The following is a 15,938-nucleotide window of genomic DNA, read 5'->3' as shown; positions in this document are numbered from 1 at the left end:
ATTACTGCAAACACAGAAATGAGTGAAAATATAGTATAATTAATTTCAGGCAATTTTCATTTTTTTTTACAGATTGAAATGGATAATATGTAGGCAGTTTAAAGATGATTTTGACTCAGTTGAGAGGATTCATACATTAACTCTAGTTAAATCCTGGGAAAAGTGAAGAGGCAAAGAGTGAAATGCCAGTCAGGGAGACAAATTGGTCACTAAACAAGTCTTTAAGTAAAATATAACCACAGAGCTCTTTCAGCTGCTAGGATATCAGCTCTAGTTTTATCATGTTCCTTTTCCTGTTGTTTAGTGATTGCTTGCATGGGTAGGACATAATTGAATGAAAAAGAAATGCCACTTTAACTAGAGAGAAAATGTTGAAAACACATAAAATGTAACAGTATTTGGCTTAAAAACCCAGGTTAAGAGTAAAACCTGTGACTTTTTTTTGCTAGACGAATACAAGGGATTTCCTTGGCTGATCTTGACATGGAGGAAAAATTAAGTTCTTCCAAGTGCTTGGTGTACCTGCATGAGATGCTTAGGTTGAAGCTGAGATATTGATATGGACTTGGGGTCATTTTATTTGGTATAGGAAGAGTGATGGAAGAGTGAGAACGTAGATTGGTAAACAGTGTTATTATGGGAAGAACTCATATCTGCTTGCAAGCTACAATTGATACTTCATATCATTGACACAGGCTTATATACTTAATTCTTTGAACATTTGGACATTCTGCTTTCAGTAGTTCTGCAGATCCTGGTATCTCACAGAGCTAATGTAGTTCCATGGGAACTGCTATCTGGATGTAATTAACAGGATGACAGCATTAGGGAGTACATTCAAGAAAGTGTAAAAGAAATAAAAAAAAACATTGAAATCATGTTGAATATTCTATTGGCTAATTATAATTACACACTAATTGCTTGATTATATATAGTTTTATGAAATCCAGGCATTGTGATCTAAACCTGGGTTTAAAAACTGTTTGGGTGTTTCATTGTTTCCCTCTAACAACACATTCAATTGTTGTCAACTTATACCCCGTTCCAACCAGCAGCTGCCCATTTCTGTGACAAAATCTCTATATTAAGATTAAAACTGACATACTAAGTAGATTTGACTAACGCTATTTTGAGTGCTGGTCGTTTATAAACTGTTTTAATATTGTTATAGGAAAAAATCAGATTTCTTTTTTTCCCATTTGTTCTTTCACTCACAGCAGAAGATAAATAATATGAGGACTGATAATGAGAGCACTGTATTTGAGTTTATCCTTCTGGGGCTCCCCATTCAGGCAAAGGACCAAGCTGTATACTCTGCCCTGTTCCTAGCTATGTACCTGACCACAGTGCTGGGGAACCTGCTTATCATCCTGCTCATCAGGCTGGACTCTCACCTCCACACCCCCATGTACTTCTTCCTCAGCCACTTGGCTTTCACTGACATCTCTTTCTCATCAGTCACAGCTCCAAAAATGCTCGTGAATATGCTGTCACACAGTCAGTCCATCTCATATGCTGGGTGCATTTCCCAGGTATATTTTTTTGCAATATTTGCTGATCTTGATAGCTTTCTTCTTACATCAATGGCCTATGACAGGTATGTGGCCATCTGCTACCCTCTACACTATTCACAAACAATGAATCAGAGCCTCTGTGTTCTTCTAGTAGTTGTATCCTGGGCCTTATCCACTGCCAATGCCCTTGTGCACACCCTTCTTTTGGCTCACCTGTCTCACTTTAGAGACAATATTATCCCACACTACTTCTGTGACCTCTCTGCCTTGTTAAAACTGTCCAGCTCAGACACCACCATCAATGAGCTGGTCATCTTTGTTTTAGGTAATGTGGTCATTACCCTGCCATTCATATGCATTCTGGTCTCTTATGGCCATATTGGAGCCACCATTCTGAGAACTCCCTCAATCAAGGGAATCTGCAAAGCCTTGTCCACATGTGGCTCCCACCTCTGTGTAGTTTCCTTGTACTATGGAGCCATCATTGGACTATATTTTGTTCCCTCATCTAATAACACTAATGACAAGGATGCCATTGTGGCTGTGATGTACACTGTTGTCACACCCATGCTGAATCCCTTTATTTACAGTCTGAGGAATCGGGATATGAAAGGAGCACTGAAAAATATACTTGGCAGGAGACTGTGTTCACAGTGATGTGTGTAGTCTTCCTCTTAGCATCCCTACTTCCTTCTCTTCTCCCATTCATCCTTTGTTCTCTGTCTGGGAATCTTCATGAGGCTCTCTTTCCTTCAGTCACTTCTACTTGCAGTTTTCTTGTTTGTCTTTCTATCTTATTATCATCTTGAGAAGGTTTCTTACAAAGTTTATTCATTTTTTGTTTGTTTTGCAGACACTTACTTGTTAGTATAGTCATTACCAAGTCTTTTTTATTAGACAAGTTTGTACCTTTTCTTCTTGAAAGATGACAGAATTATTTCGTCTCTTAGTTGATGATTTGTTTTTATATTTCATTGTGTAATATACTCTTATTTCTTGGTGGTAACTCTATTCTTATTTATTTATTTATTTATTTATTTGTATATTACCTACATGTCTGTGTATTATGTATATGTCTATTTCCTGTCAGAAGAGAGTGTTAGATCCTCTGAGACTGGGCTTAGAGATGATTGTGAGCTACTATATGGATGATGGCAATCAAACCTTGGGCCCTGGGAGAGCAGTGAATGTTTTTAATTACTGAGCCATCTTTTCTGCCCCTTACATTTATTATGCTTTTTTTTTTTAGTTTTTTGTAGTTGACATTCAAAAGTGGCAGATGTTTATTGAGTATGATGTAATGTTTTAATACATGTAAATAGTGCATAATATACTCATGAAACAAAGGATATTACTTTACTCAAATATTTACCATGTCTTTGTATGAAATTTTTTATTTTAGCCTTTGGGATACAATGTAGTATTTATAATCACCTCACAGTGAAAGATATTGAAACACTTTTTATTCTTACCAAAATTTGGTACCCACTGAGCAACATATGCCCATGTTTCTTTCCTATTTTACTTGTAATCTTATCCATTTCTGAACATTTTATTATTTGTATAAGTGTGGTGGTTCATAATTCCTTGTGTTTTTCTAATAAGTGTTTGGCACTGATTACTAAATAAAGTAAAAATAAATTGTTCTATATATAAGATAAAAACAAGAGTAAGGCAAGCCCTGTGTGGAGCATAAAGGTCCTATGAAGATGGAGTCAGCTGAGATATCATACCTAGTTTTGGGACTTTGATATAAGCTTCCAGGTGGAGCTGTGGCTATGTGCAATTTTTGCATCCTAAGAAGGAGACTCTTCTTTTCTGAGTGGGTGATAAAGCTAATAAATTTTCCTGGTATACATGTTTGCCCTGGTCCCTCCTGACTCGTGCTGAGGCCGAGGCTGAGGCCTGACTGTCTGTGATGGGTAGTGTCCCCGCTACTGATTCATGTTTGCTATCCTGACTATGTTTGATCAGTCCTATCAAACAGGACTGATGATATACCCATGAAGTGTTTATGATTGAATTGAGCAGTTACTGCTGCCTACTCTGAACTGAACTGCTGACAACACAGCATGTGTGTTGCTCCAGGGAACCATACCTAAACAGGCCAGCTTCCCCTGTATACATTCCTTTCTATTACCTTTAGAGGGTAGTGTGATGGAAGGGAGGTTAAAGTATTTAAGACCCATCATTAAAAGAAGCCTTTGACAAAATTAAAGTTACATGCATGCTTAGCTTCATTGTATCCAAAAATGCAAAATAATAAAGCTAATAAAAATAATCATTGGTTTCTAATACATCAATATAGAGGGAAGAAGACATCAATATAGGGAAGAAAATACATTGTATATAGTGCTGTAACTGTGGATAAATATTACTATGCAATTTTCCAACCTAAATAGACAGAATGGCAAACAAAACAAACAAAAAAGCAAAAAAATGAAACAACTTTTTAGAATAGAAGATTGATCAGATATAGATGGGAGAGGAAGTCCTTGGTCCAGTGAAGGCTGGATGCCCCAGTGTGGGGGAATTCATGGGTGGGGAGTTGGGAGTGGGCAGGTGGGTGGGGCACATCCTCATAGAAGCAGGAGGAGAGGGGATGGGATAGGGGGTTCCTGGGTAGGGGGGAAATGGGGAAAGGGGATCACCTCTGAAATGTAAATAAAATATCCAACTAAAAAAGCAGGAACAAGCAAACAAACAAAAAGAATAGAAGGTTGAACACAAAGCAAGTTTTACTAAATGATAACTAACAAATATTAGTTTAAATGAGAAAGATGTACTTTACGAATACAACCAATCAATAGTGGTGTTCATTGTGAAGAAACATTGTAACAAGGTGATTCTTATAAAAGAAAAATCTAACTGGGGGCTTATTTACAATTTTAGAGAATTAGTCCACAGTCTGAATGCCACGAATCAGAAAGGGATGGCATTGGAACAGTAGTTAACTGATTTACATCCTGATCCAAATGCAAAGAGACAGACTAGCATGGGCTTTTGTGACTTCAGAGTCCCTTCCCAGTGACCCAATGGCCTCCAACAAAGCCATAGCTCCTAATCCCTCCCCAACAATTACACTAACTGGTGACAAACCACTCAAATATATGAGCATATAGGGAACATTTCCATCAAACTATCACAAAGGAGAAATGGCATGTGAGTCAAAAGGTTATAACAGGATGTAAATTTTCAGAAATCTGAAATATATCTAAAATAATTATAATTTTTGAAAGATGTACTAATTGAAAACCCTGCAGAGTATCTGAAAATTATTATTATGTCATCTACTCAATGATAGTTTGTAAAATTAAAATTTCTTTCTTTCTTTTTTTACAAAAATAATGAATGACAAATTACTGCCCACCTGTCACTACGATAGTTCTGTTATTTAGTAATATAGTCACCTATTTAGTATCTGTGATACAGGTGGCTGGCTCATTATCATCCAGATTTCTTACACTACTAGTCCTGATACTGGTGGGGGAAATATGGCTGCAGATAAGAAGACACTGTCATTTCCTATAAAGAAGCATTTAGATCCCTTATTGCTGTAGGAGATAATTAAGCCTGGTTCTTGTATTCCAATACAGCAAAAATCTACAATCTCACAAGGATTTGGTGGGCCTTTAGAGCACCCATATTTCCTATTACTATTTTACAGAGTTTGTATGTATGTGAAATCGATGCTCGTATTTGCCATGCTTTCCAGTTTGATGTTGTTTGTAACATATTGTATTGTAGACTTTACCAAGCACTTCATGTCGTGTGTGGATCCATTTTTTTTCATTCTTTATATTTCAAGTGTCTCCCATTATTGAAAGATGTAAGGACCAGAACATCAGAAGGATTACAGTGAAAAACTGTCTTCTGTACATGACACAGTTAATATAGTCACAAATGAACAGAAGCAGTCCTACTAAGTCCTATACAAGATTAAAATGCTAGTACTGAGGTGAAGAGGAGCTACCAAGAACAGAATCTAGATGAATACTCAATGAAAGCTGATGGCTATGGGGGAGTGAGAATCCGTCCTTCTGATATGAACCATTGGTAAATTGCCCAAGGTTCAATGAATGGTTCCACATCCATACACATATGAACAGTGTCAATCAAATTTATCAGGTTATGAAAATGTAACAGGACAAAAAGTTGGGATGCATTTGTTCTGGGGGGACATGTAAGAGTTTGATAGGAAGAAGATATATGTGAATGGCCTTATTTCACTGGAATATACATACATGTATTAAATTTTCAAAAAGTAAATTTAACAATAAAAATAAAAAAATAAAAAAAATTCTTAAAAATACATTTTTTATTTTATGTGTATCAGTGTATGTGTACTACTTGAATACAGTGCCTGAGAGGCCAGAAGTGGACATCAGATATCCTAGAACTGGAGTTACAGCCTGTTGTGAGCAACTATGGGAGTGCTGGGCACTGACCCTATGTCATCTGCAAGAGAATAAAGTGTTATTAACACTGGAGTCATCTCTCCAGTTGCCTGATATATTATTGCATCCATCAAATATTTGTTTTCATTTTTTTATTGATGAAATCACCTCACAAATGATAACCATTCTGATTTATTTAGAGTAAGTAAGGAATGTGGTATTTGGGAAAGGTCAGAGGTTATAGATAAGGAGATTTGTCCTTTATTCAGAGACTCTATTTGCAAAAGCAAAAGGAATACTCTAATGTACTAGCTCCTACATATACTGAAATTAATTCCAGCTCAATACTCCTATGCCATGAGGATATCCAATTTCTTGTTGTTGCTTCTTCTTGGGTATGACTACTTAACAAACCATGACCAACAATATCTAGCAACTCCCCAACTTCCACAGGAATGACCACCAACAACCGACCCCACCTTTTAGGCCCTAGCATTTCTATACCATCTGAGCTGTCCCCAGAATTAAAAACAGCACCCAATCACAGAAACTACCATGTCCTTATTAGAGGATGATGCAAATCATATTCAGCTGCTCTGGACTATCTTAAAAAGCCTCATATCCCACACCTGGAATTAAAACAAAAATACATTTTTATGATGTCTCTGTGGTTTTTTTTTTAAACAAAAACTTCAAAATTTTCTATACAAAGTGATTCTGGAGGAGAAGGATAGTGTTGTTGGTGGAGGTACTAGATGGAGTGGAGGTACATGAAACTGAGGTTGCTAAGAAATGTATGTAAAAACATTAAAATTAGGCATAGGTGTGACACAGGGAATGGAGGGAAGAGGGAACAAGGTGGAAGTAGCCCTCACTGCTGCTGGTTTTGCCAGAAGGTGCTTCTAGGAGAAAATTGGTGAAATTGGTGTTGGAATCTCACATGATGGTCCCAGATGTCTACAGGCCTGGGGAATTACAAGTAGAGGTGTTCACTGGAATATGGAGTCCAGAGGATATGCATCAGACCTCATGAATCCTGAGATTTCTGGGAGATCCAGTCAGCAGGCTATTGGATCTTGGCTAACTCATCTGATTGTTCTAAGTGGCAGCAGACCTCGATTGATGCAGGCAGATCTGTGGCTTTGGGAATCGAGTACTGAGGGGACAGGGCATGATTCACTGATGGTTTTTTGTGTTTGTTTTTTATTTCTTGACTTTTATGTATGGTGTATTACATTGATAGATTTCATATGTTGAACCATTACTATTTCTCTGGGTTGAAGCCTGCTTGACCATGTTGTATGATCATTTTAATGTGTTTTTAAATTCAGTTTGCTAGTATTTTTTGAGTATTTTATATCAATTATCATGTTCTGAAATTCTTTTTCTTTCTTGAGACTTTGTATGGTTTGGATATCAGGGTGACTGAGGCCTTCTGTTTTTATTTTCATGAATAATTTGAGGAATATTGTAAATAGCTGTCTTTGAAAGTCTACTACAATTCTAGATTAAAGCCATTTGAGCGTGGACATTTTTGGTTGGGAGACTCTTGATTACTGCTTCTATTTTCTTAGACATTATAGGATTATTTCAATTGTTTATCTGGTCTTGATTAACTTTGGCATGCAGTATATATTGAGGAAATTCATTTTTTTTATTTTACAATTTTATGATTACTGGTTTTTAAAGTATGACACAATGATAACTTTTTTCCTTATTGTCTGCTATATGTCCCCCTTTTCATTTTTGATTTTGTCAAGTTGGATATTCTTTCTCTATCTCTTACTTGGTTTGAATAAGGATTGGTCTATCTTGTTGATTTCTTCAAAGAACCTGAAAGGTCTGACTGAAACTTGCTCAATTTTATAACAAGGCCTAGGTTACAGTTTCCCAAAGAAGCAGGCAAGGCTTCTAGAAAAAAGCACAGACAAGGTGCCATTAATCAGAAATGTCTCTGATATCTAGCCAGGAGAGATTACGGTCCCAAGGACTAAGACAATTCCTGGAATTTCCCTAAAGCCTAATGAAAAATGGTAAAAACTTATATAACAAATTAGAAATAAATTAATGTAACTGTTGCTTACTTAGCATTACATATTAAAAATGACCTAATCATCCCTATAATTTCTCTAGCTCCATTTCAAGGGAGCCTGAGATCTCATCCCAGTGTTGCCATTTAATATGAATGACTGATCCCTGAATGCTGGTTGTTTCTGCAGGATAAACACTCTTTGCTTTTGCATAGTATTTGAGTTTGAGGTCTTCAGTGACTCTTGGACCCTTCCATTTGGTGCATTAGTCATGAATTGATGAGGTCCCCATGACTTGACAGTAGAGTATTTTTTAAAAGAGCAATTGGCTCTCTTCCAATTCCAAACAATGCACACTTTATATCTTCAACTCTTTTCACCTTTGTTGACTGTTACAAACTTGTTTTTCTTGGTCTAGTATCACTCCCTGTTAGCATATTTTCTCAGCAGGTATCCCAGATCTCTGACATCTCTTAGATCTTGATTTAAGGCAACTTCATTTTTACACATTCTTGTTCCAATTTCTGGTATCTTTTCGCTTCCTCCAAAGTACTTGGTTCATATCTCCATTACTTCCTTCTGTAGCAGTCCGGGGTCTGGTTCTTTCTGCTCCATTTGCTGCTGCTATTCTTGGTGATCATTCCACAGTACTGGCATATACAATATGCTAGAGTCTTATGCTGTAACAGGAGTTTAACAGTACTCACTCATAGGCTCCCTTCATGGTGCCAAGCCTCAAATTCTTTGCATGAACCCTTCAGTCCTGGGCCATCAACTGCAACTGAAGCTTTATGTTTATCAATGACCTTTCTTGGCCTCTCACACTTCCAAGCCTCAGCTGCTCTCCAAGACCCCTTCATGCCTTCAAAACCAGTACCACCTAGGTGATTTTTACACATTACCAAGGCTACCTGCACATAGGTATAATCATGGCTATTATGGAACACAGCTTCTTTGTTCTCTCAGAAAATACTTTAAGAAGTTTTCAGTGATGCTGATCTCTTCTTAATCACCTCTAATTTCTTAGCTAAATCTAACCAGTATTCACTTCTATTTTTGACTCTAAAGGCAGAGCCTCATGGTTGAAGCTGCCAAGTTTTGCTGCTTGCTCTAGCTTGAAGATTGCTCCTTTTTCTATTTTATCTTTCATTGCTTAAACTTCACTGTCCTGGAACTTGCTTTGTAAACGTTCTTGAAATCAGAGATCTACATAACTCTCTCTCCTTCTATATGCTGGGAGTTAAGCTTTTTTTCTACTTGGACCTTGCGCTGTACCAGGCTGGTTTTATTCTCAGATATCTTGTTCCCTCTGTCTTCTGGGAATAAACATGTGTACTACCATGCCTGCACCCAAGCTTTTCATAGCCACGATTCCTCAATATTTGGATGAACAGCTTTTATCCTCTCTTTCTCAACTGTAGGTCATTCCAAATTAAAAATCCAAATAAAACAATAATAATGCCTAACATGAAATATGTGTTCCTTGTTCAACTGCAAACACATAAAAAATAAGCTTAGCTGGGTGTGATCTTGCCAGAGGTCACCAGTCATGTATTCTTTTATCTCCTGGAAGGTAGGATTCAGCTCCATTCTACTTCTTGGTTCTCCTTTATTCATTGAACCATATATTTTGTACATTTCCTTATGAAGCTTGCTATACTTGATCAAAATGTTCATCGAGAGACTAAACAAGAGAACAAAGACTCTACTGGGCCTTTATGAGACTTCTTTGTCAATGCAATTAATGTATATCTCTTTACCTTAGCCACAGGTAGACTCTTTAGACAAGGGCAAAAAACAGCCACATTCTTCACCCAAATGCCACAAAACAGTCTCTAGGTCATATACTGAAGTTTTTCTACACTGAAAACTCTTGTGCCAGATTTGCACAAGATGATGTGCAACAAGGTGATGTTGAAATCACCCTTAAAATCAATGTCTTCCATATTTTTACTAGGATGGTCCATTAGGCTCAACTGAATACATCCCACTGCTTTCTAAAGTCCTAAAATCCACATTTCTCAAAATAAGAGCATGGTCAGGCCTATCACAGCAGTAACCCGGTGCCTGGTAACAACTTCTGCTTTAGTTAGGATTTCAATTGCTGTGAAGAGGCACTGTCAGATTTTGGGTTTTCTTGCTGTTAACAACATGACAAAGACAACTCTTATAAAAGACAACAGTTAGTTTGGATTGGCTTAGAGTTTCAGTCCATTATCATCAAGCAGGAGCATGACAGTATCCATGCAGACATGGAGGTGGAAGAACTGAGAATTCTACATCTTCATATGAGGTCAGCTAGGAGAAGACTGACTTTCAGAAGCTAGGATGAAAGTCTTAAACCCATGCATACAGTGACACATTTCCTCCCACAAGGCCATACCTATACCAACTAGGCCACACTTCCAAATAGTGCCACTTCTTTGGCAAAGCACATCCACCACAAACAACATCACCAAGGTCACACTTATAAAGGACTACATTTCATATTTGCTAATAGATTAATATGTTCAGTCCATTATCTTCAAAGCAGGAAGTATGGAAGGATATAGGCAGATATGGCACTGTAGAAGCTGTGAGATCTGCATCTTGTTCTAAAGCCAAACAGAAGACTGGCTTCATCAGGCAGCTTGGGAGAAACTCTCAAAGCTCACCCCTACAGTGTCATACTTCCACCAACAAGAACAATGCTCCAACTCCTAATAGTGCCACTCCCTGTGCCAAGCACACTCAAACCATCACAAGTGGTATAGCTGGGTCTTGAGGAAGAACTATTCCCAGTTTTCTGAAATATCACTAAATTGATTTCCCAAAATGGTTGTGCAAATTTGCAAAACTACTAGCAATGTGAGAGTGTTCCTTTTGTCTACATTCTCTGAAGCACATACTTTATCACTTCAGGTTTTTGAACTTAGCCATTCAGACTGTTGTAAGATGAAATCTCAGACTTGTTTTGATTCACATTTCCCCAATGACTAATGACAAATCAACAAAATAGAAACAAAGAGAACAATACAAAAAAATCAACAAAACCAAAAGCTGAATCTTTGAGAGAATCAACAAGATAGATAAACCCCTAGCCAAAATAACTAAAGGTCCCAGAGGCAGTATCCAAATTAAGAAAATCAGAAATGAAAAGGGAAATATAACAACAGAAATGGAGGAAATTTAAGAAGATTATCACATCCTACTATAAAAGCCTATAGACAGGCTGCCGCTGTAGTGATGGCCGGGTCCACATGGGTGTCTAAGGTCTCTCAGCTGCTAGGTGCATTCCACAACACAAAACAGGTGACAAGAGCTTTTGCTGGTGGTGTTCAGATAGTAACTTTAATTCCTGGAGATGGAATTGACCCAGAAATTTCAGCCTCAGTTATGAAGGTTTTTGGTGCTGCCAAAGTACCTATTCAGTGGGAGGAGCGAAATGTCACAGCGATTCAAGGACCAGGAAGAAGTGAATGATCCCTCCAGAATCCAAAGAGTCCATGGATAAGAACAAGATGGACTTGAAAGGCCCACTAAAGACTCCCATAGCAGCTGGCCATCCATTTATGAATCTGTTGCTTCATAAGACATTTGACCTTTATGCCAATGTCTGGCCATGTGTCTCAATTGAAGGGTATAAAACCCCTTACACAGATGTAAATATTGTCACCATCTGAGAGAACACGGAAGGAGAATACAGTGTAATTGAGCTTGCGATCGTTGATGGGGTTGTGCAGAGCATCAAGCTCATCACCGAAGAAGCAAGCAAGCGCATTGCTGAGTTCGCCTTTGAGTACGCTCGGAACAACCACCAAAGCCATGTCACAGCTGTGTACAAAGCTAACATCATGAGGATGTCAGATGGGCTCTTTCTGCAAAAAATGCAGGGAAATTGCAGAGAACTGTAAAGATATTAAATTTAATGAGATGTACCTTGATACTGTATGTTTAAATATGGTACAAGACCCACCCCAGTTCGATGTTCTCGTCATGCCAAATTTATATGGAGACATCCTTAGTGATCTGTGTTCAGGACTGATTGGAGTTCTTGGTGTGACTCCAAGTGGCAATATTGGAGCCAACGGTGTTGCCATCTTTGAATCGGTTCATGGAACAGCCCCGGACATTGCAGGCAAGGACATGGCCAATCCCACGGCCCTCCTGCTCAGAGCCGTGATGATGCTGTGCCACATGGGACTGTTTAACCATGCAGCAAAAATCGAAGCTGCGTGTTTTGCTACCATTAAGGATGGAAAGAACTTAACAAAAGATCTAGGAGGCAATGCGAAGTGCTCTGACTTCACAGAAGAAATCTGCCGTAGAGTACAAGACTTAGATTAACACTTCTGCAGGTGGATTTGTTGCAGTCAGGCAATCACTCCAGAAGGATATCCTGTAATCCTCCTTGAGAGCGCCCACCATTGGTTTGCTTGCTTCTTGACAGAGTACATTTTCAAATCTGGCCTTTTCTTAAAACCCTTGCGATGGATGCACATGGTGGCCCCAGGCCTTCATTCTAAGGATTTTCCCAAGTGCTTGTTGCATTTATTGTCTGTCTGGTAAACCTTTTTTGTAAGCTGTAAGTGAGCTGTATCATTTATCATTGTTAACCAATTTTACACTTCAGGCATAATAATTTTTCCTTAACTGTAAATATTCTGATACAGAATTAATAAGAGAAGATATGTAACTTTTTAACAAAAACCCTGGATTTTTGGTTTATGAAAACAAACTGGGAATAAAACAGGGTTTTAACAATCGCACAAGATAACATTCTAAGACTAGTGGGCCCAAAAGAAATTTACTGGGAAAGTTCACAGCAAAAATGATATATTTCTTTAAAATATGGAAATAAAGATATTTGTTCTATACATGAATTACTATTAATAAAAATGTAAGCTCTAAGAAAAAAAAGCCTATACTCAAAAAAAAAAATCTGGAAAACCTATATGAAATGGATGGTTTTCTAGAAAGATACCACATACCAAAGTTAAATCAAGAGCAGGTAAACTATCTAAACATGCCCATATCCCATAAGGAAATAGAAGAATTCATTTAAAACCTCCCAATCAATAAAAGTCCAGGGCCAGATGGCTTTAGTACAGAATTCTACCAGACTTTCAAAGAAGACCTGATACTGATATTCCTCAAACTATTCCATAAAATCGAAACAGAAGGAACACTACCTAATTCATTCTATGAAGCCACAATTACCCTGATACCTAAACCATACAAGGACCCAAAGAAAAAAGAAAACTTCAGACCAATCTTGCTTATGAATATTGATGCAAAATACTCAATAAAATTCTTGCAAACAGAATACAAGAACACATCAAAACCACCATTCACCATGATCAAGTAGGCATCATCCCAGGGATGCAATGTTGATTCGATATACAAAAATCCATTACTGTAGTCCACTATAAAAACAAACTCAAAGAACAAAAATCACATGATCACCTCCTTTGATGAAGAAAAAGCACTGGACAAAATACAACACTCTTTTATCTTAAAAGTATTGAAGAGATCAGGGATTCAAGGTCAATATTTAACATAATTCAATTCAATACCTAAACATAATGAAAGCATTTTACTGCAAACTAACAACCAATATCAAAAGAAATGGAGACATACTTGAAGCAATGCCACTCAAATTGGGGGCAAGAAAAGGATGCCCACTCTCTCCATACTTATTCAATATAGTACTCAAAGTGCTAGCTAGAACAATAAGACAACAAAAAGAGATCCAGAGGATACAAATTGGCAAAGAAGAAATAAATGTATCACTTTTTGCATATGATATGATATTATACATAAGGGACCACAACAATTCTACCAGAGAACTTCCCCAGATGATAAACAACTTCAGTAGTGGCTGGATTTAAAATTAATTCAAACAGATCAGTAGCCTTTGTTTATACAAATGATAAACAGGCTGAGAAAGAAATTAGAGAAACAACTACCTTCACAATAGTCACAAATAATATAAAATATCTTGGGGTAACTGTAACCAAATAAGTGAAAGACCTGTATGACAATAACTTCAAGTCTCTCAAGAAAGAAATGGAGGAAGATCTAGGAAAATGGAGATATCTCCCATGCTCATGGATTGGCAGAATTAATATAGTAAAAATGGTCATCCTACCAAGGGCAATCTACAGATTCAATGCAATCTCCATCAAAATCCCAACACAATTATTCAAAATTGTGGAAAGGGCAATTTTCAAATTCATCTGGAAAGGCAAAAAGAAAAAATCTTAACAATAAAAGAATGGCTGGGGGAATCACCATCCCTGACCTCAACCTTTACTACAGAGCAATAGTGATTAAAAACTGCATGGTATTGATACAGAGACAGACACATTGATCAATAGAATAGAATTGAAGACCCAGAAATAAAACTACACATGGACACTTGATCACAGACAGTTGATCTTTGACAAAGAAGTCAAATATATACAATGGGGGGAAAAGCATCTTCAATAAATGCTGCTGGTCTAACTGACTGGCTGTGTGTAGAAAAATGAAAATAGACCCATATTTGTCACCTTGCATGAAACTCAAGTCTAAGTGGATCAAGGACCTCAACATAAAACCAAGTACACTGAAGAGAAAGTGGGAAAGCACCTTAAAGTCATTGGCACAGGAGGAAACTTCTTAAACAGTACTCTGATGACTCACACTCTAAGATCAAGAAGTGATAAATGGGACCTCATGAAACTGGAAAGCTTCTGTAAGGCAAAGGACATAGCCAATTAGACAAATAAGCAACCTACAGATTGGGAAAAAACTTCACTAACCCCACATCCGATAGAGGGCTAATATCCAAAGAACTCAAGAAGCTAACCACCCAAAAACCAAACAACCCAATCAAAAAGGGGGTATAGAACTAAACCAAGAAATTACAACAGAGAAATCTTGAATGGCTGAGAAGAACCTAAAGAAATGTTCAAAGTCCTTAGTGATCAGAGAAATGCAAATTAAAACGTCTCTGAGATTTCACCTTACAGCAATCAGAATGGCTAACAACACATGTTGGTGAGGATGTGGAGAAAGAGGAACACTCCTCCCTTGCTGGTGGGATTGCAAACTGGTACAACCACTATGGAAATCAATCTGGAGGTTCCTCAGAAAATTGGAAATAGATCTACCTGAAGACTTTGAACATTTCTTTAATTGTTTGTAGGCCATATGATATTATTCTGTTAAGAATTCTCTATTTAGCTCTGTCTACCTTTTAAAATTTGGTTATTTGGGTTGTTGGTGTCAAACTTTTTGGGTTCTGTATAAATTTTGGATATTAGCCCTCTGGCAGATGTAGGGATGGTGAAGGTACATTCTTAATGTGCAGGCTGCTATTTTGTTCTAATAACAGTGTCAAGACATCTCATTAATCAATTATTGATCTTAGAATTGGAACCAGTGGCATTCTGTTCAGGAAGCTGCCTCCTGTGTCTGTGAGTTGAAGGCTATTCCTCACTTACTGTTCTATTAGATTTAGGGTATCCAGTTTTAGGTTGAGATCTTTGATACATTTGGACTTGAGTTTTGTGAATTGTGATAGATATGAACCTATTAACATTTTTTTACATACAGATATGCAGTTAGATCAGGAACATTTTTTGAAGATGCCGTTTTTTTTGCATTTTATGGTTTTGCCATTTTTGTTAAACAATCAATCAAACAAACAAACAGATGTCTCTAGGTGTGTGAGTTTATTTCAGGGTCTTCTATTTGATTACATTCACCAACCTGGCTGTTCCTATAGCAATATCATCTAGTTTTTATTAATATTGCTCTGATCAGGGAAGATGATACCTCTGGAAGTTCCTTTATTTTTCAAGATTATTTTAGCTCTCCAGGGTGTTTTGTTTTATTTTGTTTTGTTTCTCCATATGAAGTTGAGAATTGCTCTGTCAAGATCTTTAAAGAATTGTGTTGGAATTTTGATACAAACAAACAAACATTGCTTGTGGACATTGCTTGTGGTTGGATGGACATTTTCACTATGT

General features: G+C 37.4%; 1 protein-coding gene and 1 pseudogene across 1 annotated transcript; both read left to right on the top strand.

Moving 5' to 3' along the window:
• Nucleotides 1-1,232: 1,232 nt before the first annotated feature.
• On the top strand, nt 1,233-2,171 carry LOC114610229 (olfactory receptor 50-like). The gene has a single exon (XM_028754733.1). It carries the CDS (start codon nt 1,233-1,235, stop codon nt 2,169-2,171), a length of 939 nt encoding a protein of 312 aa, XP_028610566.1.
• Nucleotides 2,172-11,166: 8,995 nt separating this feature from the next.
• Nucleotides 11,167-12,267, top strand: LOC114610169 (annotated as a pseudogene).
• The last annotated feature ends 3,671 nt before the right edge of the window (nt 12,268-15,938 follow it).

The sequence above is a fragment of the Grammomys surdaster genome, unplaced genomic scaffold, assembly GCF_004785775.1.
Source record: "Grammomys surdaster isolate TR1022 unplaced genomic scaffold, NIH_TR_1.0 126035, whole genome shotgun sequence".
Taxonomy (NCBI): Eukaryota; Metazoa; Chordata; class Mammalia; order Rodentia; family Muridae; genus Grammomys; species Grammomys surdaster.
Note: the sequence above shows the minus strand (reverse complement) of the source record. Positions and strands in the feature narration are given on the sequence as shown.

Bases quoted from the DNA above. Each gene is read 5' to 3' on its own strand.
- LOC114610229 (XM_028754733.1), top strand. From the start codon at position 1,233: ATGAGGACTGATAATGAGAGCACTGTATTTGAGTTTATCCTTCTGGGG.